Source organism: Engystomops pustulosus, chromosome 1 (genome assembly GCF_040894005.1).
Source record: "Engystomops pustulosus chromosome 1, aEngPut4.maternal, whole genome shotgun sequence".
In the NCBI taxonomy this organism is placed as follows: domain Eukaryota; kingdom Metazoa; phylum Chordata; class Amphibia; order Anura; family Leptodactylidae; genus Engystomops; species Engystomops pustulosus.
The window spans coordinates 20391956-20419645 of NC_092411.1; the positions used below are offsets into that span (position 1 = coordinate 20391956).

General features: G+C 43.6%; 2 protein-coding genes across 2 annotated transcripts; both read left to right on the forward strand.

The window, feature by feature from the left end:
• Positions 1-1013: 1013 nt before the first annotated feature.
• Positions 1014-14227, forward strand: LOC140117846 (UDP-glucuronosyltransferase 3A1-like). The gene is made up of 7 exons (XM_072134989.1): positions 1014-1287; positions 2606-2707; positions 7254-7368; positions 9410-9944; positions 11954-12185; positions 12427-12646; positions 13943-14227. Exons 1-7 carry the CDS (start codon positions 1191-1193, stop codon positions 14217-14219), a joined length of 1578 nt encoding a protein of 525 aa, XP_071991090.1. The 5' UTR covers positions 1014-1190; the 3' UTR covers positions 14220-14227.
• A 3601-nt stretch (positions 14228-17828) lies between these two features.
• On the forward strand, positions 17829-26882 carry LOC140117835 (UDP-glucuronosyltransferase 3A1-like). Its single transcript, XM_072134958.1, has 7 exons — positions 17829-17978; positions 20601-20702; positions 21487-21601; positions 23109-23643; positions 24441-24672; positions 25130-25349; positions 26532-26882. Exons 1-7 carry the CDS (start codon positions 17882-17884, stop codon positions 26806-26808), a joined length of 1578 nt encoding a protein of 525 aa, XP_071991059.1. The 5' UTR covers positions 17829-17881; the 3' UTR covers positions 26809-26882.
• The last annotated feature ends 808 nt before the right edge of the window (positions 26883-27690 follow it).

Consider the following 27690-nt stretch of genomic DNA (forward strand, 5'->3'; position numbering starts at 1 on the left):
AGCTCCCTGCCCATAAGAGCTTACACTGTACAGGAGAGAGGACCCTGACCATAAGAGCTTACACTCTACAGGAGAGAGGTCCCTGCCCATAAGAGCTTACACTCTACAGGAGAGAGGACCCTGCCCATAAGAGCTTACACTCTACAGGAGACAGGACCCTGCCCATAAGAGCTTACACTCTATAGGAGAGAGGATCCTGTACACAAGAGCTTACACTCTACAGGAAAGGGGGCCCTGCCCATAAGAGCTTACACTCTACAGGAGAGAGGACCCTGCCCATAAGAGCTTACACTGTACCGGAGAGGGGACCCTGCCCATAAGAGCTTACACTCTAAAGGAGAGAGAACCCTGCCCATAAGAGCTTACACTCTAAAGGAGAGAGAACCCTGCCCATAAGAGCTTATACTCTACAGGAGAGAGGACACTGTCCATAAGAGCTTACACCCTACAGGAGAGAGGACCCTGCCCATAAGAGCTTACACTCTACAGGAGAGAGAACCCTGCCCATAAGAGCTTACACTCTACAGGAAAGGGGGCCCTGCCCATAAGAGCTTACACTCTACAGGAGAGGGGACCCTGCCCATAAGAGCTTACACTCTAAAGGAGAGAGAACCCTGCTCATAAGAGCTTACACTCTAAAGGAGAGAGAACCCTGCCCATAAGAGCTTACACTGTACAGGAGAGAGGACCCTGCCCATAAGAGCTTACACTCTCACGCTATCACTATAGGTCCTCTCGTGTTACGTCATCACTTGGGTAACACCCCGTTCATCGGTAGCAGGTAATTGCTGGCTGCTGCTGATGTACACCCCTCCCCTCGGAATCAGGGAGGAGGGGGATCCTCAGGCTACGTATCCCACCGTGTAGGCATAGAGTGGGATACGTCTGTGCCACACGTGTTGGGGACTCGTTTGAATCCTCTGGACGTGTCCTTACGTGCCATATAATGTGGTGTGAGCCCAGCCTTACAGAGGGAGGGGTGTCTCCTGTATCTGCTTTGTATGCAGATGATTTACTACAGTTCCAGGGTTGAAGGTTCCATAAGTTATTGGACTGTATAGAATGAACCCTTTGACCCTATACCGTGCTGTCACGACATGAATACAAAGGGTAAGGTCCCTCCCCTGTAGTGGAGACCTTGATCAGCCATTATCACCCACAGAATAGAAACTGGGACAAGTTAGTCCAGAATGGCAGGCGGCAGGGCGCCCCGTGTCCTCATCCTCCTCTGTATATTACACCTTCACTGTCTACAAGGAGCCAAGATCCTGACCGTGTGTTTAGCAGGTGAGTTGTATTTCTTTGTAATCGTCAATATGAACTCAAGCTTGGGGGAGATTTATCAGAAGTGTCTGAGAACAGAACCAATCAGAGCCCAGCTTTCATTTTATTAACAGTTGTGAGAAATTGTAATCTCTGCTCTGATTGGATGCCATGGGCAACTAGAACAATTCTGCTCTCAGACACTTTTGATAAATCTCCCCCAATGTTTTTTGATTTTTCGAGTGCAAGTTGTATTTTTCTTTCTCTCTTTTCCTCTAATCTCTCAGTTTTGAGTCTGCGGGGGGCCAGAATCATATAATACAATATTAGACTACATTCACACGGCCGAATTGGGGGACATATATACGGCCGATGTATATATACGCCGTATATACGTCCCCCATAGACGCCAATGGGCGCCCGGCGTCGTACGGGAGCAGTCCCACAAGTCCCACAAGAAAGATGGGACTTGTCCTATTTTTCACAGAATACGGCGCCGTGTGCCATATATATATCGCTGTGGAGAGGGGTGGGGGTGTGCGGCACTCATCCCCACCTCCTCTAACCGCACCAATGTATACCCGCCGTACTACGGTACCGCGGGAACATTGGGGCTCATTTCCTTACCCGATCCTGTCGCGATCCCGCTGTGCGTTGTCCGACGAGGATTCGGGTCCGGCACGATTCACTAAGCTTGTGCGCCCGATTTCCTGCATGTGTTGTTACCGCGCTGAGGTCCGCCGGAGTTCACCTTCTTCTTCCTGGTGTATGTGAGTGCATGATCTTGCGACACATTTCGTTTTTTAAATTCTGCGGTTTCTCCGAATTCGTCAGGTTGTCCGAGGGCCGGGCCCCACAATCACAAGCCGGTGCCACAATCTGATCATGTGCGCCAAAAATCTGGGGCAATTCGGCGCAAAACGGAAGTATTCGGGAAACCCGACTGAATCGCGGCCCGTGGACCTATAGTAAATGTGCCCCATTGTCATGTGAATGTAGCCTAAACCGTATTTGCCCCTCCCCTGCCTCTTCTGCAGTTTCCGGCTGTGTCTCCAGATCTATGTGTCCTCCTATTAGAAGGCTACAAGCCTGGTGTCTGATCCTACAGTCACACTCCCTTTAACCTCTACGTCTATGTGACATACATTTAGTAGGTTAGTAACAAGTAGCAGACAGGTAGAAGGGAGGACTGGAGGATCAGACGACACAGAGTCTATTTGTAGTCTGTTACCAAGGAGACATTGAGGCCCACATAGGAGCTGTAAACAGTGATTTTATTTTAGGATGTTTGTCCAGCTTGCTGAATAATCTTAATGGTTACTAAATCTGTAATCTCTTTTAGGTGGAAGCCATTATCTCTTCATGGATGACGCTTCACGTATTTTTATAGACAACGGCCATGATGTAAGGATGTTTCGGCAAATTGGGAACGGAACTACTCCAGGTAGGGAAAATGCATATTATATTATGTAAAAAATAAATCAACGCAATCACTGCAGCTGCAATGTGATAGAACACTTTGCTTTATAGACTCGGACAGAATCAGCAGGGTCATCTCATAATCAGTAAAAGATGTAGATGTCATATATGATAGCACACACACATATATATATATATATTATAGACATGGATAGCACTCTGCAGCAGCATGCACACATACACCCTGCAGCACTAACAATAGAGCAAATATACTTATACTATTTTAAAGGCCACTTTACTTCATGTTTTTTGTAGTGTGAGTGTGGGGGGTAGGTATTACTGTTAAAAAATGTTGTGCTAAAAAATCCCCACTCGGCTTATACTCGGGTATATAAAAAATATAAACTAAGGGAGTACTCACCTTTCTGATGCCCCGAGTGGGTCCTCTTCATATTTTAAGCTCCATGTCAGCGACAGGTTAGTGTGCACGGCCGGCACACAGACTATACTACAGGGGGCTGGCTGTATACTACACAGGACTGGTGTGCTATATACTACAGGGGTTAGCTATATATACTAAAGGGGGCTGGCTGTAGACTACAGGGGGCTGGCTATATACTACTGGGGGCTGGCTGGCTATACATTACAAGGGGCTGTCTGGCTATATACTACTGGGGGCTGGCAGGCTATTTACTACAAGGGGCTGTCTGGCTTTATACTACAGGGGGCTGTCTGGCTATATACTACACGGGGCTAGCTAGCTATACACTAGTGGGGGCTGGCTGTATACTACAGGGGGGCTAGCAAAATACTACAGGGGCCTGGCTGTCTATACAATACAAGGAGCTGGCTGGCTATATACTACAGTGGGCTGTCTGGCTATATACTACAGGGTTATGTCTGGCTATATACTACAGGCTGCTGTCTGGCTATATACTACAGGGGGCTGTCTGGCTATACACTACAGGGGGAAGGCTGGCTATATACTACAGTGGGCTGTCTGGCTATATACTACTGGGGGCTGGCTGGATATATACTACAGGGGGCTGGCTGTATACTACACAGGGCTGGTTGGCTATATACTACAAGGGGCTGGCTATATTCTCCAGGGGGCTGGCTATATACTACAGGGGACTGGCTGGCTATATACTACAGGGGGCTGCTGGTTATACACTACAGGGAGTTGCCTGGCTATATTCTTCAGGGGGCTGCCAGGCTATATAATACAGGGGGTTAGCTATATACTACAGGGAGCTGGCTATATACTACAGGGGGCTGTCTGGCTATATACTATAGGGTACTGTCTGGCTATATACTCCAGGGGGCTGGCTGGCTAGCTATATACAAGGGGCTGTCTAACTATATACTACTGTGTGCTGCTGGCTATACACTATTGGGGGCTACTGGTTATATACTACAGGGAGGTTGGCAGGCTATATACTACAGGGGGCTGGCTATATACTACAGGAGGCTGGATGGCTATACACTAAAGGGGACTGTCTGGCTATTTACTACTGGGGGCTGCTGGCTATATACTACAGGGGGCTGTCTGGCTATATACTATGAGGGGCTGCTAGCTATATACTATTGGGGGCTGGTTGGCTCTACACTACAGGGGGCTGGTGGCTATATACTACAGGGGGCCTGCTGGCTATATACTACAGGAGACTGGCAGACTATATGCTACAGGGGCTGGCTGGCTCTATGCTACATGGGGCTGTCTGGCTATATACTACTAGTGTCTGTCTAGCTATATTCTACTGAGGGCTGCTGGTTATATACTACTGGTGGCGGTCTGGCTATATACTACAGGGGACTGTCTGGCTATATACTACAGGGGACTGTCTGGCTATATACTACAGGGGACTCGCTGGCTATATACTACAGGGGGCTGGCTATATACTACAGGAGGCTCGATGGCTATACACTACAGGGGGCTGTCTGGCTATATACTGCTGGAGGCTGCTGGCTATATACTACAGGGGGATGTCTGGCTATATACTACTAGGGGCTGCTGGCTATTTACTACAGGGGGCTGGTTGGCTCTAAACTACAGGGGGCTGGTGGCTATATACTACATGGGGCTGGTGGCTATACACTACAGGGGGCTGGCTATACACTGCAGGAGGTTGACAGACTATATGCAACATGGGCCTTGCTGGCTATATGCTACAGGGGGTTGTCTGGCTATATACTACTGGTGTCTGTCTAGCTATATACTACTGGGGGCTGCTGGTTATATACTACTGGTGGCTGTCTGGCTATATACTTTTGGTGGCTGCCGGTTATATACTACTGGTGGCTGTCTGGCTATATACTACAGGGGGCTGGCTGGCTATACACTACTAGTGGCTGCTGGCTAATACTACTGGGGGCTGGTTGGCTCTACACTACAGGGGGTGGTTGCTATATTCTACAGGGGGCTGGTGGCTATATACTACAGGGGGCTGGCTGGCTATATACTACAGGAGGTTGGCAGACTGTATGCTACAGGGGCCTGGCTGGCTCTATGCTACATGGGGCTGTCTGGCTATATACTACTTGGGGCTGCTAGTTATATACTACTGGTGACTGTCTGGCTATATACTACTTGGGGCTGCTGGTTATAAACTACTGGTGGCTGTCTGGCTATATACTATAGGGCGCTGGCTGGCTATATACTACAACGGGCTGTCTGGCTATATACTACAGGGGGCTCACAGGTTATATACTACTGGGGGCTAGCTATATACTACAGAGGGTTGGCTGGCTATATGCTACAGGGGGCTGTCTGGCTATATTCTACAGCAGGTTCGATGGCTATACACTAAAGGGGGCTGTCTGGCTACATACTACGGGGGATGCTGGTTATATACTACTGGGGGCTGCTGGCTATACACTACTGGGGGGTTGCTGGATAAATACTGGGGAGGCTGTGACCAATGCCTCTCCCACCCTAGGCTTATACTTGAGTTCAGGCTTACACCTTGAACCGGAAGTTGACTTCCTGAGGCCTTTATAGCAAGATAAACCCCTCACTCCTAATCTTCACTGGTCTTTCTCACAGGTAGCTGATGTATTATCCTTTTATTACTACCAAAATTGTTTCTAGAATATTATACACACACAGGTCGCTGAGCTAGGGCTCCTGGGAGGAGTGGGGGTGATTCCACCATAGGGGAGGTCGCCAGCTGCCACTTATCCCTATGATACACGTTTATTTACCATATCTAAGCTTTTTACTTGTTTTTAATAATTTTTTGTGGCTTTTGTTTCCTTCCCCATTTTTTTCCTAAATTGCAATGTCTTTAAGGATGTGATTTATGATGGGTCTGCATATAATATTTAGTAATAAAGTGTTTTCATCTTTGTATCTGTTTCTTTTTGTGAAATCCTTTTTTTGACTTTCACACATCCTTTTTTCATGACTTATATATATTTTTGGTGTGCAAAAAAAAGCATCACACCCTTTTCTTCTTTTTGTGACTCTTCCTTTTGTATGCGTCCATGAGCAATCACCCTGCCAGGACCTTCAACCTACATTCATGAATAATAAGATCCTGACAGGGTGATTGCTCATGTACAGATGTTATGGACAGGAATGTCTGATGATAAGATAAAAAACAGGAGGCTTCACTTTACATATCAAGAAAGCGGAGCAGAACTATAAATAGATGTAAGGCTACATTCACATGACCGTGCACCCGCCGTACCGTAGCACGGAGAGCACACCTCAGTTCCGGGAGAGGAGGAGGGGATGAGCGCTGCTCACCCCCACCCCTTTCCATTGAGAAACACGGCGTACGGTGCCGTATTCTGGGGAAAGATAGGACATATCCTATCTTTCTCCCGGCTACGGAACTGTACGCTGTACGGAAGTGTGCGGCACCGTACCTCTCCGTACAGTGCCGTGCGCCCATTGCTGGGCCGCTGGGGGATGTATATACTTATATACGTCCCCCAGCGGCCATGTGAATGCAGCCTAAATTGGTAAATTACCTAATATCCTGCCCCCTAAGCACACCTACACACACGCTACAAAAAGTATGAGGTAAAGTGGCCAACGCCTAGGTAAGTGCAAAGATAGATTACACAGGGGGTCATTTACTAAGGTTCCGATTTGCGCATTTTTCGTCGGGTTTCCCGTATTTTTCCGATTCGCTGCGTTTTTCCCTGAATTTCCCCAGGTTTTTGGCGCACGCAATCGATTTGTGTCGCATCGGTGCTGGCTTTCACGCGCCGGAAAACAGCGTGGCCGTTGGAAAACCCGACGGATTTGGCAAATCCGCGGAATTCTTTTTTTCCTGCACCAGGAATAGGATTGTGAACTTCAGTGAACTCCGACGGACTTCAGCGCAGCAGCGACACCTGGTGGACATCGGGCACACTACCTTAGTGAATATCGGCAGAACCTGAATCCTCCGCTGAGAACGCGCCGCTGGATCGCGATTGGACCGGGTAAGTAAATCTGCCCCACAGTCTCATACCGCTCTACATTTAGCATAGTGTCTGATGCTGGATGCTGCATTATTAGACAAATTGACAAAACATGAATCATCCCATTTAACATGTCTGATCTGTACTTATTTTAGGTTACGAGATGACCTCTACCCCCTACCCGGTGACCACATATACCCTGGATGACAAATATCTCAAGGAATTTGATAAGATGTTTGAGCAGTCTCAGAAAGAATACTTCACAGGAAAGTATGTTACCCGACTGGTCAGATTTAGATTAGTTTTAGGGTTGATATATGATGGTACACAATTACCTATAGGATTATAGGGGATTTCTAGTCTGGGCAGGAAGGAGAGAAAGCAGCTACTTACCCTGCTCCATATCCCAGTGTCACATTCACCAAATACAGGCAGTCCCTGGGTTACGTAGGTTTGTTGTTGAGTTGAATTTGTATGTAAGTCAGAACAGGTATATTTTATAATTGTAACTCCAGAGAATTTTATCTGTTCCTGTGACAATTTTTAAAATTTTTTGCTATCATGGGATTTAGGATTATTAATAAAATTTCATTACAGACACCTTACAGCTGAGCATTGCAGCCTGGGACTAATGTAACATCCAGAGAGCTTCACCAGAGGTCACAGTGGGCAGAGAGGTCTGTCTGTAACTAGAGGTCGTCTGTAAGTCGGGTGTCTATCTGTAGTGTGTTGTCTTTCCCGGCTGGGCTAGTAACAGGACATTGACATCACTGCTAAAAAAAGGATCCAACACCAACCATGTTGCAATTTCAATAAAAACTTTCGAAATCCATCCTTAAAAAGATTCCATCTTCCCTCGCACATATGTTGCATCAGCTCGTCAATGCGCTTCGAACACAGACCGCATTGTTCGTTATAGGCCACAGTCTGGAAAATATAGCCTATCCAGGACACCTAATGATTACTCCTGGCCGCTGGCTAGGATGCAAAATCTGGAGCAGTATTACATATAGCATCAACTTAAAATCCCTTGATATAAAAAACAATTCACACCACAGTGTTTGCAAACTGGCAATCAAGTCACATGTATTATAAAATTGTCATAATTTGCCACAATATTCACTACAAATCACTGTTCATATTCAAGGAAAGATACAGATAACCTCTCAACATATTGGGGGTCATTTACTAAGGGCCCGATTCCCGTTTTCCCGACGTGTTACCCGAATAATTTGCACCGATTTTCCCTGTATTGCCCAGGATTTTAGCGCACACGATCGGATTGTGGCGCATCGGCGCTGGCATAACCCAACGGATTCGGAAAAACCGCCGCATTTAAAAATCAAAAAGTGTTGCGGGACTCGCGCTTACCTTCACTAGGAATAGGCCGGTGTACTTCAGTGCATTCCGGCGGGCCTCGGGGGAACTTCAGCGCAGCAGCACCACCTGGTGGACGTCGGAGGAACTACCTTAGTGAATCCCGGCCAGACCCGAATCCACAACAGAGAACGCGCCGCTGGACCGGGTAAGTAAATGTGCCCCATTGGGCATGCCGGTGCATGTAAGTGCTGATCTTGTGACACAAATTATTTTTTAAATTCAGCGTTTTTTTTCCGAATCCGTCAGGTTGTCCAGCGGCCATGCCCACCGATTTCTGTCGCGTGAAAGCCGGCGCCGATGCGCCAAAATCCGATCACATGCACCAAAATCCTGAGACAATTCAGGGCAAAATGGAAATCGTCTGGAAACCCTACGAAAGTGCGCGATTTGGACCCTTAGTAAATGAGCCCCATTATATTATATACTCTCATCCTGGTTTTTTTGTTTTATTATCCATAATGGATAATCTATGGCAGAATATACTCTGCCCATGTGAAGTAAAAAATGTGGCCACCACGCTACTCCACGCAAATTACCTTCAGAGGCCATTTGGGGCATGGAGTACCCTCTGTGAACTCCGGGGGCTAAGGCTACTCCACGCCCCGAGTAGCCTCTGCAATTCTGATGCCTGTGCGACAATGGCGACTGTGAACACGGCGGCACGGACCAGCCAAGGTTGTGAGCCAGAGGAGCTTCTGTGCATGCCCCCGGTCCCCTACGCTTGCACGGTCCTTACCACTGCATTCACAATCAACATGGACGTCTTAAACCAGTCTCCTCAAGAAGACACATCTTTACTCCGCAGTTTGTTGTTTTTTTTAATCCCTTTTTATGTAAATTAGTGAATAACATTTGCATAAAGTCTTAAGAATTTACCCTACGCCTAGGGGGCACTAGGGGATACTCAATTATTTTTAATTTCTTCTTTCAGTAGTGGCTTCACGTCTTACTTCACCTTGATGGATTTCCTCGCAGAGCAGTGCCAGGCCACCATGAACCGGACGGATATTTTTGACTTCCTGAATCAAGAAAAATTTTACATTGTCATATTAGAGGCGTTTAATCCGTGCGCATTTTTTGTAGCTGAGAAGCTGGGTCTTCCATATGTCGCCCTCTTTACTGGAGGATTCATCAACTTCATGTCCGTTGGGTTGCCGAGCCCTCCATCCTACGTGCCGATGTTCCCCTCTGGTCTCACTAATCGCATGAATTTCCTGGAACGTGTAAAAAACACTTTTATGTATCTTGGCACCTACGTCATGGACAAAATAGTAGAATCCATATTCAGTAGAGTCTCTGAAGCCCATTTTCCAGTGGATTCTAGACCTTCATTACTTGAACTGCACCGAAAAGCAGAGCTCTGGTTTTACAATGTGGATTTTAGCATGGAGTTTGCCCGTCCGCTTCTTCCTCACGTTCATTGTATCGGCGGATTGCGGGCAAAGCCGGCTAAACCCGTGTCACAGGTAAGTACACAACACTCATATTCTGCAAGTGAAGAGGAATGTAGATGGATGTGCACCATGGATGAAAAGTCCACAGTTACACTGAAAGTTATTGTGTATGACATTTATTGTACAAGATCCTATGATGATCGAGCTTCCAGGTCTTGGTGCCACATTATCGTGTGAAATGTAGATAACAGAAACATCTCAACTTGATAAAATGACTAGTGTTGAGTGGGTCCATACCGAATTTCATCCGCCACTGCTGCGTTGTCTGTTTTTGGGGTCGTGGGTGCCGAATCCCCCAATTTCAGTACGGGCCTGGTCATCACTAGTCATTTTATAAAGTTAAGCTGTTGAGCAGCCAATCAACCAGCTTGCAGCTCCTCAGCAACCACAGACATCTCCTCTGTGGGCATGGCTGGGATTGGCCCGGCAAGACATGTGACTGTACAAGAGCAGGGTCACATGTCAAGACGCCATTACAGGAGACAGAGCTAGGGAGAGGTTGCTGCTCTTATTAGGGTCAGTCAGACAGACAGGGACTTCTTAAATATCAAAGACTACTTGCGTGGGGAGAGAAGGATTTGTTATTAGGGACAGGAGGAAATCTGAAATAATTGCCCTTTTTAGGTCACTGTATAGAACTGCATTAAGCTACTGATTGCCGATTTGCATCATTATTACCTTACAAGACCAATTTTAGAAGTATTTCTGTCAGTGTTAACTTACGCTTCAGCAGCTCCTGAACTTAAACTTGAAATTGTCAAATTTTGCATTAATAGAATTAAACTTGAAATTGTTATGTCTTTGATTATTACATTTTTTTAATGTAATATTATTTTTAGTGCTTTCCCTAGCCCATTGTGGAGAGGGGAACTGTCCTGTTATTTCCACCATTCATCCTTCTAGGCCCTTACTACCCCTATTTCACATTCATTTTTTGGGTGTTAAAATTCAGTTCCCCATTGACTTCAATGGGGTTTGAGTTCGGGTTCAAGTTCATGTCAAACCAAAATTTTTACTGTTATTAATACAAACTTGTGGAAAATTGTTGAATTTTGCCCAACCCACTCATCACTAAAAATTACTATTGGGTCTGTAGAGGAAACCTGTGTTCTCTTCAAGTCAACTCTTTCTCGGAGTAAGAAGTGGAAGAGAGACATTCCCTTTGTGATAAAAACTAGCAGCCTTGTCCGTATTGTCTTACGTTTGACCTAGGGTCGTGCTCCCACCTTTGAACCTTTACCCACAAGAGTAAAAAACCTGATCATTACTTCCAGTGAAGTTCAGATATCCACATGGGAGTTATAGAGTTAATCCTGAATATAGGAACTGACAACCATATGACAGACAATTGACAAGTTTTCCAAGGTGTTAAAAGGAAAACAATACCTCCTTTTGCTACCTTGAAAGGCAGCCCCCTTAACACCAAGCATGACCTACAAGAAGTCTAAAGATATGGTGTGGGATAAAGCCAAACCAGTATATCTGTTCTATAAGGAACAGACTCCCAACTGTAGACAGCACTGTTTCAACCTGGTTGGGTCTCCTCAGTACAGTGTAGGGAACTGGATTTGGCTATGTGAGAAGCTATTGACTAGGGTCCTCTCACCTAGCCAAATCAGTTCCCTACACTGTACTGTGGAGACCCAACCAGGTCGAAACATCGCTGTCTACAGTTGGGAGTCTGTTCCTTCTGGAATAGATATACTGGTTTGGCTTAATCCCACATCATGTTTTTAGACTTCTTGTAGGTCATACTTGATGTTAAGGGGGCTGCCTTTCAAGGTAGCAAAAGGAGGTATTGTTTTCCATTTAACACCTTGGAAAACTTATTTGCATTCTTCCCAGAATTCCCTAGTGGAGCATCTACGGCTTTAAGTCTCCACACGCCTTTAAGGTGGCCTTAATTAGCAATCTCTCCTTAAGGAGAACACCTACTGTCTGACTCTAGTCAATTGACAATGCGGTCTGTATATTTTACCCCACTGATTATTGATTAATGTCCACCTCATACCATTCTCTAGGATCTCGAAGACTTCATAGCCGAATCAGGAGACTCCGGGTTCGTAGTGGTGACACTCGGATCTATGATATCCTCAATCCCTATCACAGATATTTTACGGGAGATGAATTCTGCATTTGCTAGTGTCCCACAGAAGGTGATCTGGAGATATAAGGCTTCACAATGGCCGGAGGACCTGAAACTGGCCCCCAATGTCAAACTCATGGACTGGGTGAACCAGAACGACTTGTTAGGTGATGAAAAACAATATAAACCTATATAACTGGATAAGTATATAATATGCACTTGGTGACAAAAGAAAGTCTTGGGGGAAAACTGTAAAATAGAGAGGTGGCTTTAGGACCCTGTTGGGGCCTCTAGGCTGGATATATGATGAGATACACCTTGAGCCAGGTTACACATGTAGTTCTGCTGATTTGAAGTAGAAACTCCTGTCTTCCCCTATAAATCACTGATAATTATATTCTATTACAGGACATCCGAAGATGCGCCTCCTGGTGACACACGGTGGACTGAACAGCTTGATGGAGGCCATATATCATGGGGTCCCCGTTTTAGGAATCCCACTCTTTGGAGATCAGCCGGACAACTTAGTTAAAATTAAAGCAAAGTTAATGGGAGAATATATTCTACCCTATGAGATCACGTCCGACAAATTTGCTGGGGCAATTCATAGGGTAATAGAGAACAAAAGGTGAGTTTTAGTCTGATGATGTAGCCAAGGGGTCAAGGACAAGGGTCATGAGTATCCACCCATCACCCAATTGTTACCTGAATATATTTCTTGCTTGTCATTTTACTTTATCTGTTCTCTCCTGGCATGACCATGTTTGTCTACCAGTAATTTCCTTATCCTTGACCTTCTCAGCATATTGTCCTCTCCTTTTAGTCCTAGTTTCATGGTCCTGGTCAGGGGTGTATTAAAGGAAACCTACCACTACGGATCTACCTATTAAGGTAGATCCAGTGGTAGGTGCATCTAACGTGCCCAGACATCTTCAGCTCACAGCTACAAGGAGCTGGAAGTACTCGTCCGCGAAGCCGGAGTTCTGCGCATGCGCATAACACAGGCAAGCGGCTGCGCGATCTCGGCTCCCAAGCCGGAGCTACTGTGCATGCACAGAACACTGGCTTCGTGGACGAGGGCGCGCAGCTCCTTGTAGCTGCGAGCTGAATATATCCGGTAGGAGGATCAAAGAGGCTACTGGGGCTTGGAGTAGTTGCGATGTGTAGCCTCAGTTCCGGCTACTCCACACTCCAGTAGCCTCTTTAGAAAATTTGCAAATTGCCATGATTAAAGATTAGCAAAGATAGAGGGGAGTAAAGGATTAGCCTTAAAAAGGGCTATCCTTACATACGTTAGATGCACCTACCACCGGATCTACCTTAATAGATTAGTAGTGGTAGGTTTCCTTTAAGTCTATATGACTATTATAGCCCCTACAAGTCTGGAATCACTTCCTACATCTGGTCCTAGAATCAACTTCTTGGGGAATGGAGGATGTGTCCTTTCTGGTTGCATTCAATTTGGAGTTTCAGGTTGTTTGCAGGACCTTCAAAGGTCCTGAAATTTCTCTTGTGTACATGTGTATTGAGAGCAGGGACAGATGTACAAGTATTTATTACCGCCCAAACCGCCTACATTATAATCCATTACAGGTTCTGGTCATTGCTTTTCAGTAACTTCTACACTATGGCACCTTGAATCATAGTGTCATCCTGGGCCCATTGCAATTAAGTCCAACTCTTCTCCTAAGAGATAATGTTAACAAAAAGACTTACACCACACAGATCCTTCTTGGATTTTAGGTAGTATGGGTCGGTGGAACCCGTGACCCATGACAAACCAGTGTAGGTACAGCATTACCAAATATGATGGTGAAGAAAGAAAAACCCCATGGTTCTTCTCTTAATTCTTATATCACCTTATGTCTACAAGAATATTCTAGAACATTCCGGATACACTTAATGTTTTTTTTTTTCTTTACAGCTACAAGACGGCAGCCATGAAGCAGAGCGTCATCATGCGCTCCCGTCCGTTCCCCCCTGACCAGCAGTTATTGGGATGGGTGGAGCACATCATCCGCTCCGGTGGAGGCGGCCATCTTAGACCCTATTCTTACCAGCAGCCCTGGTATCAGCAGCTTCTCCTGGACGTCATCCTCTTCATCTTCTCTTGTGTCGCTCTGATCATCTACATCATCGTGAAAGTTATCAGATTTCTTATCCACCTCCTGTGTAACAGAAAGAAACAGAAACAAAACTGAGATTTTTGAAGTCATCGTTTCCTTCACTTGTGGACTTTTTGTACAATTTTATACGGTTTTGTTTTATAAATGAACTTTTTTTTCTTTATTTACTATAGTACATATATTGTTCTGGGGAAACAAGCAATGAAATTATTTTGGCTGTTTACCTCTCGGGAACATTCAGTTTCATGAAGAATTACACTTGGACTAAAAATCCAAAAAGTTTTGGATCCCAGCAAATCTAAAAACTTATGGCATTTCCATCCGTTTATTAAGGCGACAGCATGTAAGAGCTCGGTGAGGGAGGATCATTTTGCTTTGGGCAGTGAACTTTTTGTATATTTAAATGTTATAGCCTCCAACTTACATGTATTTTTATGATATCTGATGTGAGCAACAAGAAAGTATGAAGTATGTGTGAAATGCAAAATAAGTTATATCTGCATTCACTAAATTGTGCTAATTAAAAACCTGTGGCACGTGTTTTGTAGGACCACCTTTAGCTGCAGTGACAGGTCTTTTGGGGGATGTTAGTCTCAGCTTTGCACATCTAGGGGCTGGAGGTTCCCCCATTCTCCTTTGTAGCAATCCTCCGATCATTAGCTCTGAGCACTTTCCCAGTTCCTGCTGTAACTTGCCCCCCACCTTCTCCGGCATCATGCGGACCCCCAGGCTTAATAGTAGGATCGTGTGGGCAGGGGGATCTGCAATGTTTCCTCCACACATTGGGGCACATTTACCAAGGGCCTTGTGACAGTTTTCTGTTGGACTTTGCACTTTGTTTTTAGTGGAAACTTCTTGTACAGGTATCTAAGAAGTGTCCGCACCACATTTGTAAAAATGTTTTGTGGCGTGGCTGCACTATTCTGGACTGGACTATTCCGGTTCATGCAAAGTCCAACAGTAGTGTGTCACACGCCCCATGTTAAAGGTGCACCAAAAAAAAGTTGTGCAGGGGGTGCCAGATTCATGAAGAACTTATGCCAGAAATCCTGAATCTGGCGCCCCCTGCACACTACACGGGACACTGCACATAGTACACACTGTAAATGTGCCCCCATTGTGTTTGGCTGTATTGAGCAGTAAATGCTCAATACATTTATTGCCCCTCATACATAGGACTGGGGTATTTTATTGGATTTAAAGGAAATCTACCATTTGTTTTAATGTATTGTGAACCAAGCATACCTTTATAATTCTGAAGCTAAACTGATGCAGAAACATATCTTGTTTAATCCTTGCATTGAGTGGTTTTGCTAGAAAAACAAGGACAAGGCTGAAGCAGTGCCATTAGGGTAAGAGGAGAAGCGGCGGGGCAGCCACAGGAGCAACAAAGACACATTATCATAATTTTATAATAGTTTTTTCAGCAAAACCACCCAGATCAGGGATTAAACATGATATGTTTCTGCATCAGTGTAGCTACAGCATTCTCAAGATATGTTTGCTTCAGAATGCATGAAAACAAATGGTAGATTTCCTTTAATGTAGGGGTGTAAGAATACATGCGCATGCCACAATATTCAGTTTTGGAATTCACAAAAGTTTTTTACGCGTTATAAATACTTGATACAGCGCTTTGTGTTCCTCTATCACATACAATCTCAATAAAATACAATAAAATTTTTGGCTGTAAAAGTTCGAAGGTATGAAGACCTTTGCATCCCACTCTACGTGCAATAAAGATAAGAAGATTTGAATAGTTGTTACGTAATGACCTGGGAAATATGGTTTCCAGTGTCAGCAAAAATCAGGCACTGCCATGGGTACCAGGTCTACCCCTTATAAAGCCAAATTATTTATATCTAAATTACCATAAGAAAAATAGGTGCAGATTCACACTAGTGGTTGGGATGGCACTGCCGGCCTGTAGACAAACAGGGGAAGGAAGTGAACGGGAGCGGGCAAAGAGATGAGTGTAAGCTCTTTATTGTTTTATAGCCCTTCAATGCAAAGATAAAAAGTGATAGCTTTCTAGACGTAGAAAATATATTTAACCTTTTTGTAAAATGTAAAATATTATAATTATTGAAAATAAAATATTAAAAAAGTATTTATAGGCTATTGATATATATACCATATATACTCAAATATAAGCCTAGTTTTTCAGCACAAAAAAATGTGCTGAAAACCCAAAAACGGCTTATACTCAAGTTTAAAAAATAAAGGTTTTACCAGGTGTTTGTGGTAAAATTAGGAGTCTCGGCTTATACTTGGGTCGGCTTATACTCGAGTATGTAAGGTATATGGAATTAGTGTAAATATAACAAACCCAGAATAAAAAAATGTATATTTCATTTATGCTTTTCAATTAATTTTAATAATTGTGGAAATGTTTTTTTCTATCTGCACCCACCAAAAATAAATGAATAAAAGGTCATCACTAGCACTCCTTACAAGTACAGCTCATCAGCTCATAGAAATGGATTTGCTATTGCTGTGTGACAATAAAGGAATATGGTTTTTAATCTCTTCTTATTTCATTGTGAAGGAAAACACGCATCAACCCTGAACCGGTTAAAAAAAAAATAAGAATCAATTTTTTGTATACAGACAGTCCCCGGGTTACATACAAGATAGGTTCCTTGGGTTTGTACTTAAAGGGGTATTCTTGTCTGGGCACTCACATTCCGTTTCATTAATCTGCCATATATAAACATTTCTTCAATTAGATGTCATTAAAAAAAATTATTATAATTATTTATAAATGTAGTGATATGGTCCCTTAGAAACAAGACTATGTCCTTGGATACGGCCACCTCGGTTGGAGGGATTGCACAAAGAAACAAAAGGTTTTTGTATATGAAATGTCCAGGAGTTACTGCATATCTTACAGCCGTCCTGTGGTAATGATGGCTGAAGCCAGGGATCAGGCAGGGCTCAATAGCGCATGTCTGGCCACCGCTGCCAGACTGCGGGGTGGTCGTATCCAAGGAAGCTATCTCGTTTCAAAGGGACAACATGGCAACATTTATGAGAAATAATTTTCACATAGGAACATTTTTTTTCTTATAACATCCAATTGAAGAAACGTTTACATATGGCAAATGAATTCAATTAACTGTGAATGCTCAGATGGGAAAACCCCTTTAAGTTCAATTTGTATGAAAGCCCGAGCCGTATATTTTATAATTGTAGTTCCAGACAAAAGTTTTTTTTGTCCAAGTGACAATTGAATTTTACATTTTTTTTTTCTTTAAACACCCTGTACAAGCCACACTGCAAGCTACAGCAAATCTTATCTTGCATCGCAAACTAAACTTTGTCAAGTTGTGTTTACTTTGTGCCTTTCCCATTACCACACTATCAATAATTTCCCTTATTACCACACCAAAAAAAAAAAAAAAACATTTTGAAGGTAAAGTTTTCCCATATTATACTGCAGCACCATAATGAAATAATAAAGTAGGCTTTGCAGTGTATGTCCATCTCTGGAGGGGGGCGCTCTTTCTAGCTGCTCTGCATGGAGATAGATGTTAGTAACTTCTCATGCGTCTATTTGTCTGTAGTGACTTGTTTCGAGTGCATAGGGTTACACAAGTTTTTGCACTGAAGACAATGACCCTATGACCCCACACTGTACGCCAAGGGGTAAGGCTAATCTGTGGGCACTCCCATGTATCAGGGACCCTGCCCTTATAGCACACAGGACACGTTAGTCTTGAACAAGTCCGTCCAGGATGGCAGGAGGCAGGGCGCCTCGTGTCCTCGTCCTCCTCTGTATATTACACCTTCACTGTCTACAAGGATTCAAGATCCTGACCGTATGTTTAGCCGGTGAGTCACAGACTTTGTATTTCTTTTGTTACTTTTCATCAGAGCCTGAGAATTTAATGTTGAATTTTTTTTATTGGTTCTGCTTTTTGCTCACTTAGTAAAAAGATGTGTCACTGTATCAGATACCAGGATCTAAGTACAGGCAGTCCCCTACTTAACCCCTTAAGGACGGAGGGTTTTTCGGCTCATTTCTCGCTCTCCAACTTCAAAAATCCATAACTTTTTCATTTTTACGTGTACAGACCTGTGTGAGGGCTTATTTTGTGCGTAACAAATTTTACTTTCCTGTAATGTTATTTATTTTAACATGCCGTGTACTGCGAAGCTGAAAAAAAATTCCAAATGTGGAAACATTTTTTAAAAAAACGTCACGTTCTTGTGGGCTCAGTTTTTTCGACTTTGACTGTGCACCTCAGCTTTATTTTTTGGTTCGGTGCGATCACCGATATTATATAGGTTTTATTGTGTTTTAATACATTTTCAAAAATTAAACGAATGTGTACAAAAAAGAAAAAAAAAATGTTGCCATCTTCTTCTGACGCTAATAACTTTTTCATACTTTGGCGCACGGAGATATGTGAGGGGTCATTTTTTGCGAAATGAGGCGACGTTTTCATTGCTACCATTTTGAGGTCTGTGCGACATTTTGATCATTTTTTATTTAATTTTTTAAGTGATGCAAAAAGGTCACATTTGGGACATTTGGGCGCCATTTCCCGCCTCGGAGGTCACCGCCGCCCGTAACCGTTTTTATATTTTTATATATCGGGCATTTTGGAACGTGGCAATACCTAATATGTTTGTGATTTTTACTGTTTATTATGTTTTATATCAGTTCTAGGGAAAGGGGGGGGGGCTCCTACCATATACTGCAATACTTCTGTATTGCAATATATGGCAGTTTTGCAGGTCATTCATTACAATGAGCCACTGGCTCATTGTAACGAATCTCCAGAAGCCATGTAGCCTCGTGTCAAAAGAAGACCCGAGGCTACCATGGCAACCGATCGCCGCCCCCCGATGACGTTCGGGGGCGCGGCGATTGTAAAAAAAGATGGCGGCAACTTTGCCGGCGGCAATGACAGGGTTAATAGCCGCGATCGGTGCAAGCACCGACCGCGGTTATTAGCGGTGGGGGTTTTCTGCAAAATGCAAAAACCCCCACCTCTGTATGAAGAGGACTCAGCCCGTGAGCCCTCTTCATACACTCCTTATACCTCTGCGCCTTAGAGCTACAGCGCAGAGCGTTAAGGGGTTAAAGACACCCGACTTATAGACGACCCCTAGTTACAGATGGACCCCCTCTGTCCCCTGTGACCTCTGGTGAAGTCTCTGGATGTTACTATAGTCCCAGACTGCAATGATCAGCTGTAAGGTGTTTGTAATGAAGCTTTATTGATAATCCTTGGTCCAATTACAGAAAAAAAATTTGAAACTCCAATTATCACTGGGGCAAAAAAAAAAAATTTTTCTGGAAATACAATGATAAAATATACAGTTTCGACTTACATACAAATTCAACTTAAGAACAAACCTATGGAACCTATCATGTACGTAACCCGGGGGCTGCCTGTATACACATTCTCCTCTATGTATATCCCCTAAAGGCAAATGCTACAAACCCAAAATCATAAAGTTATTAAACTTTATCATTATAGTTTTTTTTATAGGATATTCTGGTCACTCAAACTTTTATTAATGCCTCCATAGAGATCAAATAGGTAAAAAAAAGACAATTACCATTCCCCCATATCTCTGGTTCATATGTTCTGTTATGTCACCGTACCTGGTAACAAACCGGAGCTCTAGAGATGTCTCTATCTGTATTCCACAATCAAAAGTTTACATAAAATGCTGGGAAATGACCCCACAATGGGGAATAAAACCGAGGTATTTTGGACAGGTTGCTATATCCTTTGTATTCGTTTTTTAATTTCATATAACTTTTTGTGTTAACATCTAGCACCAGGATGACAGACTGTAAACCAAGTACACTGACATACTGGTGTGCGTCCCCTCTGTCCGGATCCGCTTTTCTTGAAGCTTCCCTTCCTGCCCTTGTTTTTAAGAAAAAAAAAGGCTCTCCAAACTATGCAAATGAGTCTGAGGGGCTTCAGGCTCTGTTAACACCTATGGAGCCCCTGAGGTTCATTTACATAATTTGTAAAGCCTTTTTTTTGTAAAAACTATGGCATAAAAAGCTAAAAGATGAGATTGCACAGTATGGGAGTCCTTGCACCATACATTAATATGATCCTGGAACACCCTGTCAGTCGCCCCAAACTTTAGCACCAGTACTATTAGAACTGTTATAGTGTCAGCACTGAAGTTTGGCCAGTAGACAGGGACTCCTTACATCATATTTCTGTAGGATGCAACGACTCCCATCCTATGCAATGTATTCAGTCTGTGGGATCAAACCAACATACAGGCCCATTTGTATGCTGCTGGACGAAAAATGTATTTACCGCCCATCGTTCTCCCACTTCCTCCGTGAACCATTTTTGGTCCCTCAAACTATACAAACGTACAGACGTACAGGAGCCACACGGACCATGGAACGGAGATTTTATTTCAGGACTTTTGTCAAGCTCCCTTTGCAATGTTTACCCTCTCTTTCAGGTGGAAGCCATTATCTCTTGATGGATGATGTTTCGCGTATTTTTGTGGAAAACGGACATGATGTGCGGATGTTTCAACAAATCGGAAAGGGTTCTATTCCAGGTGCGGGAAATGTTAAATTCTAATTTTAAAAAAACATTAAGCAGGACTCATATGATGTTAGACATCTCTTGTAGCTTTGTTGTATAGATTGGGACAGAATCAGCATTCTTAGAATGTCTCGTTTCACCGTACGCCTCCTATTAGATGGCTCAGGCGAAGTTTGGCACATGCTTACTTCCTATGACAGTGGTGGCGAACCTATGGCACGAGTGCCAGAGGCGGCACTCCAAGCCCTTTCTGTGGGCACCCGGGCCATTGCCTCAGCACATCAGACAAGACTCGAACAATCTTCCTGCAGTTCCAAACAACTTAAAAGATGCAGCTTTCAGTCATATTTTGATACTGACTTCGCTACTTGGGACTGTAGGAAGAGGGAGAATGAATAGACAGGGCCGAATTATCTATGGAGGACTTCCTGCTGGCCCCTACAGTTCTACAGAGGAACACTAGAAAGAAGCTAAAATTATGCAAATTTTCCATCTTTCTACTGTGTTGCCGTCCTTAGGAGGCCAATATGATTGTTGAAGAACAGGGAGCAGTAAGTTACTGCTTTAATTTTTGGTTGGCACCTCGCGATAAATTAGGGGGGTTTTGAGTGTCTCTTTGGGCACTCGACCGCTAAAAGGTTCGCCATCACTGTCCTATGACATCACACTCTTACCTCTAAGACACACTCCTTTTCATAAAAATGGCTGCAATGTGGTATAAGGCAGAATTTTGGGGGTGTAAATCTCCCCTAATGTTCTAACAGACAATAACTATATGTACCGACACTTTATTGCAGGCTACAAGCTGACCTCTACCCCCTACCCGGTGACCACATATACCCTGGATGAGAAACTCCTCAAGGAATACGATGACATGTTCGAGCAGTCTCAGAAAGAATTCTTCATGGGAAAGTATGTGCCTGGACTGTACAAAGAGAACTAAAAAATTACACGGATGGTTGTGACATCATTTTCTCAAAAGTTGTTTCATATCTCCTAGAAAGCCCCTCGGGGCTGATGGGGCAGAATCAAAAAAGCTGTTTACCCTGTCCCTGCTCCTCGTTCCTCAGGGCGTCCTCCAGTTGGTTAGTTGAGACTCCCGACTTGGGCTTAGATCACAACGAAATAAGATAATGGGGCTTATTTACTAAGGGTCCCGTGGCCGCATTTCCATCAGGTTTTCCGACGTTTTCGGGAATCGTGCCGTTGGGACAGGTATTTAGCAGGCAACTGAGTCGCAGTTTCTTTCATGCGACACAAATCGAGGGGATGGATTTGGACAAACTGCGGTATTTATCAAAAAAAATGTGTGGTAAGTCATGCACTTAAATACAATGGGAAGAAGGTGAACTTCGTCGGACCTGATCGGGGAAGCTACACATTCAGGAAATCGAACGCATGATCTTAGTGAATCGCGGCACAGTGTCGTCAGACAATGCACATTCGGGAACTCCTCCGGAACGAGTAAGTAAATGTGCCCCAATGTGATCTCAATGTCACCTGTCCTGCTTCCATGACCCCTGCAGTCAATGAGGTGACCATTGACCATTAAGGCACATCCAGACAATGCTATGAGAGGACATGCTTAGAGACCAGGGAGTCATTTTTCCAGGAAAGCTGGGACAAACCCTTAGAGAACTTAAAAGAAACACTCCATTGAAAGCTTATTCATTGGTTATCAGAGATCATATAAGGCTTAGACAAAAGTGCAAACACAGCCAGTTGGCTTTTAACATTGGTGTGCCAAACTGTCCGTGTCTGCCATTCCAGCACTGTGGCGGCCGTAGGCGCCGCGCGTGGAATGGCGGCTATTTCAAGATTAGGCCCCTGCGGTGCTGCATGAAGCGCCGCCTAAGCCTAATAAGAACTCTGATAACCTCTGATGACACATGGATTAAGAAACAAGTCCATGTAGAAAGGCGCAGGCAGGGAGGATAGGCGTGTATGTGACTATTGCGGTATGAATACTATTCAGTCAACGACAATTAACTTTAAGCATTGGGGGGGGGGTTTAATGTGCTATAGGAGTCAATACTCAGTCAATAGTGACAAATGTCATTTCAGCACAATCTCCTAACCTTATTTAGTGTTGTGCACCCTTGAGCTACATTGGATTGATAAAAAGCAACTTTCATTCAATCCGGCTAGTGTGCACAACAAGTCTGTTTTTTGCTCAATTATTTTTGGGTGCATTAGGCCCAGTTTTAAATTTAATCAATAAAGTGTGTTTTTAAACGTTCTTTTCTTCAGGCAGACTAATATATTTTGGAGAACGTAAACTTTGTATTGAGAATATTTTTTTTTTTCCGGATTTAAGTATTTAATTTACTTAGATGCCATATTTTGTGAGCAAAATCATAGCAACGCAAAAGGATCAGGGGTCCAGCGTGTTCTGATTATTTTCTGTTTCCTCTTTTAGTGCTGCAATCTCATCTTACTTCACCTTGATGGATTTACTCGCAGAGCAGTGCCAGGCCACTATGAACCAGACCGAGATTTTTGATTTCCTTAAAAAAGAAAAATTTGACATTGTCATATTAGAGGCGTTCAACCCGTGCACCTTTTTTGTTGCCGAGAAGCTGGGTGTTCCATATATCGCCCTCTTTTCTGGGAGCTTCTTCAACTTCATGTCCGTCGGGCTGCCGAGTCCTCCATCCTACGTGCCGATGTTCCCCACTGGTCACACAGATCGCATGAATTTTCTGGAACGTGTAAAAAACACTTTTATGTACCTGGGCTCCTACGTCATGGACAAAATAATAGAATCTATTTTCAGTAGAGTCTCTGAAGCCCATTTTCCAGCTGATTCTAAAACTTCATTGGGTGAACTCTACCAGAAAGCGGAGCTCTGGTTGTACAATGTGGATTTTAGCATTGAGTTTGCCCGTCCTCTTCTTCCTCACGTTCAATGTATCGGTGGATTGCGAGCGAAGCCGGCTAAACCGGTGTCAAAGGTAAGTACACAATACTCATATTCTGCAAGTGAAGAGGAATGTAGATGGTTGTACACCACAGACGAAAAGTCCACGGTGCTACTGAACCAAACCTAGTGTAGATGCCTACAAGATCCTATGATAATCCAGTTTCTGTTCAGTAGAACCTCCAGTTCTAGATGGCGACATTATAGGTGAAATCCACCAAAGACAACAGAAACTGCAGATGACTTTTTAGAGACATACCTTGCTTATTGGATTTAATCAAAATTTATGGGACCTATTAAGAAGTCATACGCTTAGGATAGGCAACTCAGTATCTAAATTGAACTTTGAAACCTTTACCTCCTCCCTGCATTAATCAACTTTATATTCTGGTAACTACAGATATATTAGATTATAGATATTGCTAGGGAAGAAGTGGAACATCAAACCTAAACAGGAAATGACTTTGTGTCTGTACAGGAAACTTACTTCCTCCTTAAGTCCTGTGATCACGGCAGCCTCTGCATTGATTCCATTAAATTTCTCTTTCCATGTAGAGTGAAGAGGTTGAAGGGAAAGTTTTCTTCTGTAATGAAAGCTAGCAGACTTGTCTGTATCTCCTGTGTTTGACCTATGGTCGTGCAACCTGTTCCGACCTTGGTCATTCTTGGCAGTGAAGTCCAGCTACTCCCATTGGAGCTATAGTGTCAATCTAGAATACAGGAACTGACAATAAGGCTGTAATGACTATTCTTACTATTGACAACACAATCTGTATATTTTACTCCCACTGCTGATTTATAATATTATTAATTCTTCATACCATTCTCTAGGATCTCGAAGACTTCATAGCCGAATCAGGAGACTCCGGGTTTATATTGGTTGCACTTGGATCTATGATATCCTCAATCCCTATCACAGATGTTTTACGGGAGATGAATTCTGCATTTGCTAGTGTCCCACAGAAGGTGATCTGGAGATATAAGGCTTCACAATGGCCGGAGGACCTGAAACTGGCCTCCAACGTCAAACTCATGGACTGGGTGAACCAGAATGACCTATTAGGTGATAAATATTAGCTAAAGCCCTTGGAAAGTAGAAAAGTACTGTATATTATAGGTAAAAGTTGAGAGTCCTCAGTTGATACCTTTTATTGGCTAAAAAGGATGAAGACAATTGCAAACTTTCCAAGACTAATTAGGTCTCTTCATCAGGCACCGTATATTAGGCCTGATGAAGAGACCGGAGTAGTCTGGAAAGATTGCCATCATTGTCCTCATCCTTTTTAGCTCGCCACAAAAGGTATCAACAACTGAGGACTCTCAACTTTTATCTATTTAACCACTATTTTAAAATGTTAGATAGAAGACCTTTCCAGACTTGACCTAACTCAGACGGACCCTTGTTATATGAATCAGTGACCGTAATTTTCAGTTAAGAAATGCAATGAAAATAAGATAGGAATGTTGTTTCGACTGATCAATCAATCCCTTGTCTAATTTACTCCTCATTATATTCACAGGACATCCCAAGATGCGCCTTATGGTGTCACATGGAGGACTGAACGGCTTGATGGAAGCCATTTACCATGGGGTCCCGGTGTTAGGAATACCTCTTTTTGGAGATCATTCTGACAATTTAGCTAGAATTAAAGCAAGATTTATGGGAGATTATATTCCACCTTATGAGATCAAGTCTGACAATTTTGGCGGGGCAATTCGTAGGATAACACAGAATAAAAGGTGAGTTTTAGTCTGAGTCATCTACCCAAGGGTCAAGGAGGAGGACAGGGTCTGCGGGACCGCGATTCTGTTAGGTTTCCCAGATTTGTGTGACGGATTGGCCCGTTTTTTTGGCGCACGCGATCGGATTGTGGCGTATTGGCGCTGGTTGCACGTGACAGAAATCGGGGGCATGGACGTTTTACAACCCGACGGATTCGGACAAACCGCGGAATTTAAAAAACGGAAACGTGTTGCAAGACACGCACTCACATACCCCAGGAAGAAGAAGCAAACTCCGGTGGACCTCGGCGCAGAAGTGACGGATGCAGGAACTTGGGCGCATGATCTTAGTGAATCGCGGAAGACTCAAGTCCACGTTGGAAGAAGTCTTGGCTGGAGGATCAAAGAGGCTACTGGGGCGTGGAGTAGCCGCGCCGTGTAGCCTCAGCTCCAGCTACTCCACGCCCCAGTAGCCTCTTTAGAAAATTTGCATATTACTCTGATTAAAGTTTAGCAAAGATAGAGGGGAGTAAACGATTAGCCTTAAAAAGGGCTATCCTTACATACGTTAGATGTACCTACCACCGGATCCGTAGTGGTAGGTTTCCTTTAAGGTGACAACATACGTTAAGTGATTGTCAGGGTAATTACCTTACAGCAACACTTACACATGAGCCGTAATGTCAGCCATGGACTTGGATTGTTGTGGGATTTGGAAGGGGTTGTCCACTTTCAGAACATAATTGATATGGTTTGTGTAATGAAAAGTTATAGAATGATCCAATATACATGATCAGGGACAGATTTCTATCCACTGGAAGTAAACATAGAAGCTTTCTATATAAGCACATAAAGCCATGGGGTGTCACAGAGGATGGGACCACCCAGACCAATACCAGTCATACAGTGCCCCAGTTGTGCCATATGGAGCAGATATCAGTGTTATGCTGTGAATTACTACTGTGAGAGGGGAAAATAAGCAACACACAACATATATTCTATCCAAACAAATTTCGGTAAACAATGAGCCATCCAGGGACATGGATTCTACAAAATGTATTAAATAAGTGCAACATTGAATCCGTAAGGGACAGCCCATATGTACTGCCGCATAAAATCTTGTCTCTTACATCATCTTATGTCTGCAAGAAGGTTCTAGAACATTCCCAGAAACATTTAAGTCTTTCTTTCATCCCACAGCTACAAGACGGCAGCCATGAAGCAGAGCGTCATCATGCGCTCACGTCCGTTCCCCCCCGACCAGCAGTTATTGGGATGGGTGGAGCACATCATCCGCTCCGGTGGAGGCGGCCATCTTAGACCCTATTCTTACCAGCAGCCCTGGTATCAGCAGCTTCTCCTGGACGTCATCCTCTTCATCTTCTCCTGTGTCGCTCTGATCATCTACATCATCGTGAAAGTTATCAGATTTCTTATCCACCTCCTTTGTTCCAGAAAGAAACAGAAACAAAATTGATATTTTTGTTATCATTGCCTCAATCTTTGTACAATTTTGTAGTTTTGTTTAATTAAATTTGTGTACCTAATTTACTCAGTATAAGATATTATTCGTCCCAGTAAAAACAGGCAGTCCTCGACTTACAGACGACTCCTAGTTACCAACAGTCTCTGCTCCATGTGAAGCTCTACGGTCAACTTTAACAGTTATCACTGGTGTCTGCATTGAAGCTTTATTGATAATCCTTGTTCCCACGACAATCCAAGATTTTCAAAATCCAATTGTCACAGGGACCCAAAAAAATTTACTTTAGAGTTACACTTACAAAATATACCTGCTCCGACCTGCATACAAATTCATCTTAAGAACCGATCCCGTACGTAACCCAGGGACTGGCTGCTCACACCTACCACTAGAGAAAGTTAGAAAGTTTAGGAACAGAGACAAGCGACTCAAGATGACATGAGCCATATATGGACTAAAATTCCAAAAAGTTTTAAATTCCTATTTGAGTTTATAGAATGCCCTGGATGGTGAAGATGAAGATATCTTTCACATAAATAAGAATAGGTTAGTATTGTGTGTATCTATAAGTAGATTCTGTGCATTGTAAGTACATATGTAAACTGAAGTGGAATATATGGGCAGCGGTGGTTAGCATTACAGCCTTGTAGCGCTGGGGTCCTAGGTTCAAGACTCGGGGTCAACATTTGCAAAGACTTTGAATGTTCTCTCCATGTTTGCGTGGGTTTCCTCCGGGTCCCCTGGTTTCCTCCCACACTCCAAAAACATACTGGTAGTTTGTGAGCCCCATTGGGGACAGGGACTGATTTGGCAAGCTCTGTGCAGCGCTGCGTAATCTGTGCGTGCTATATAAATAATGGAATTATTATTATTTTA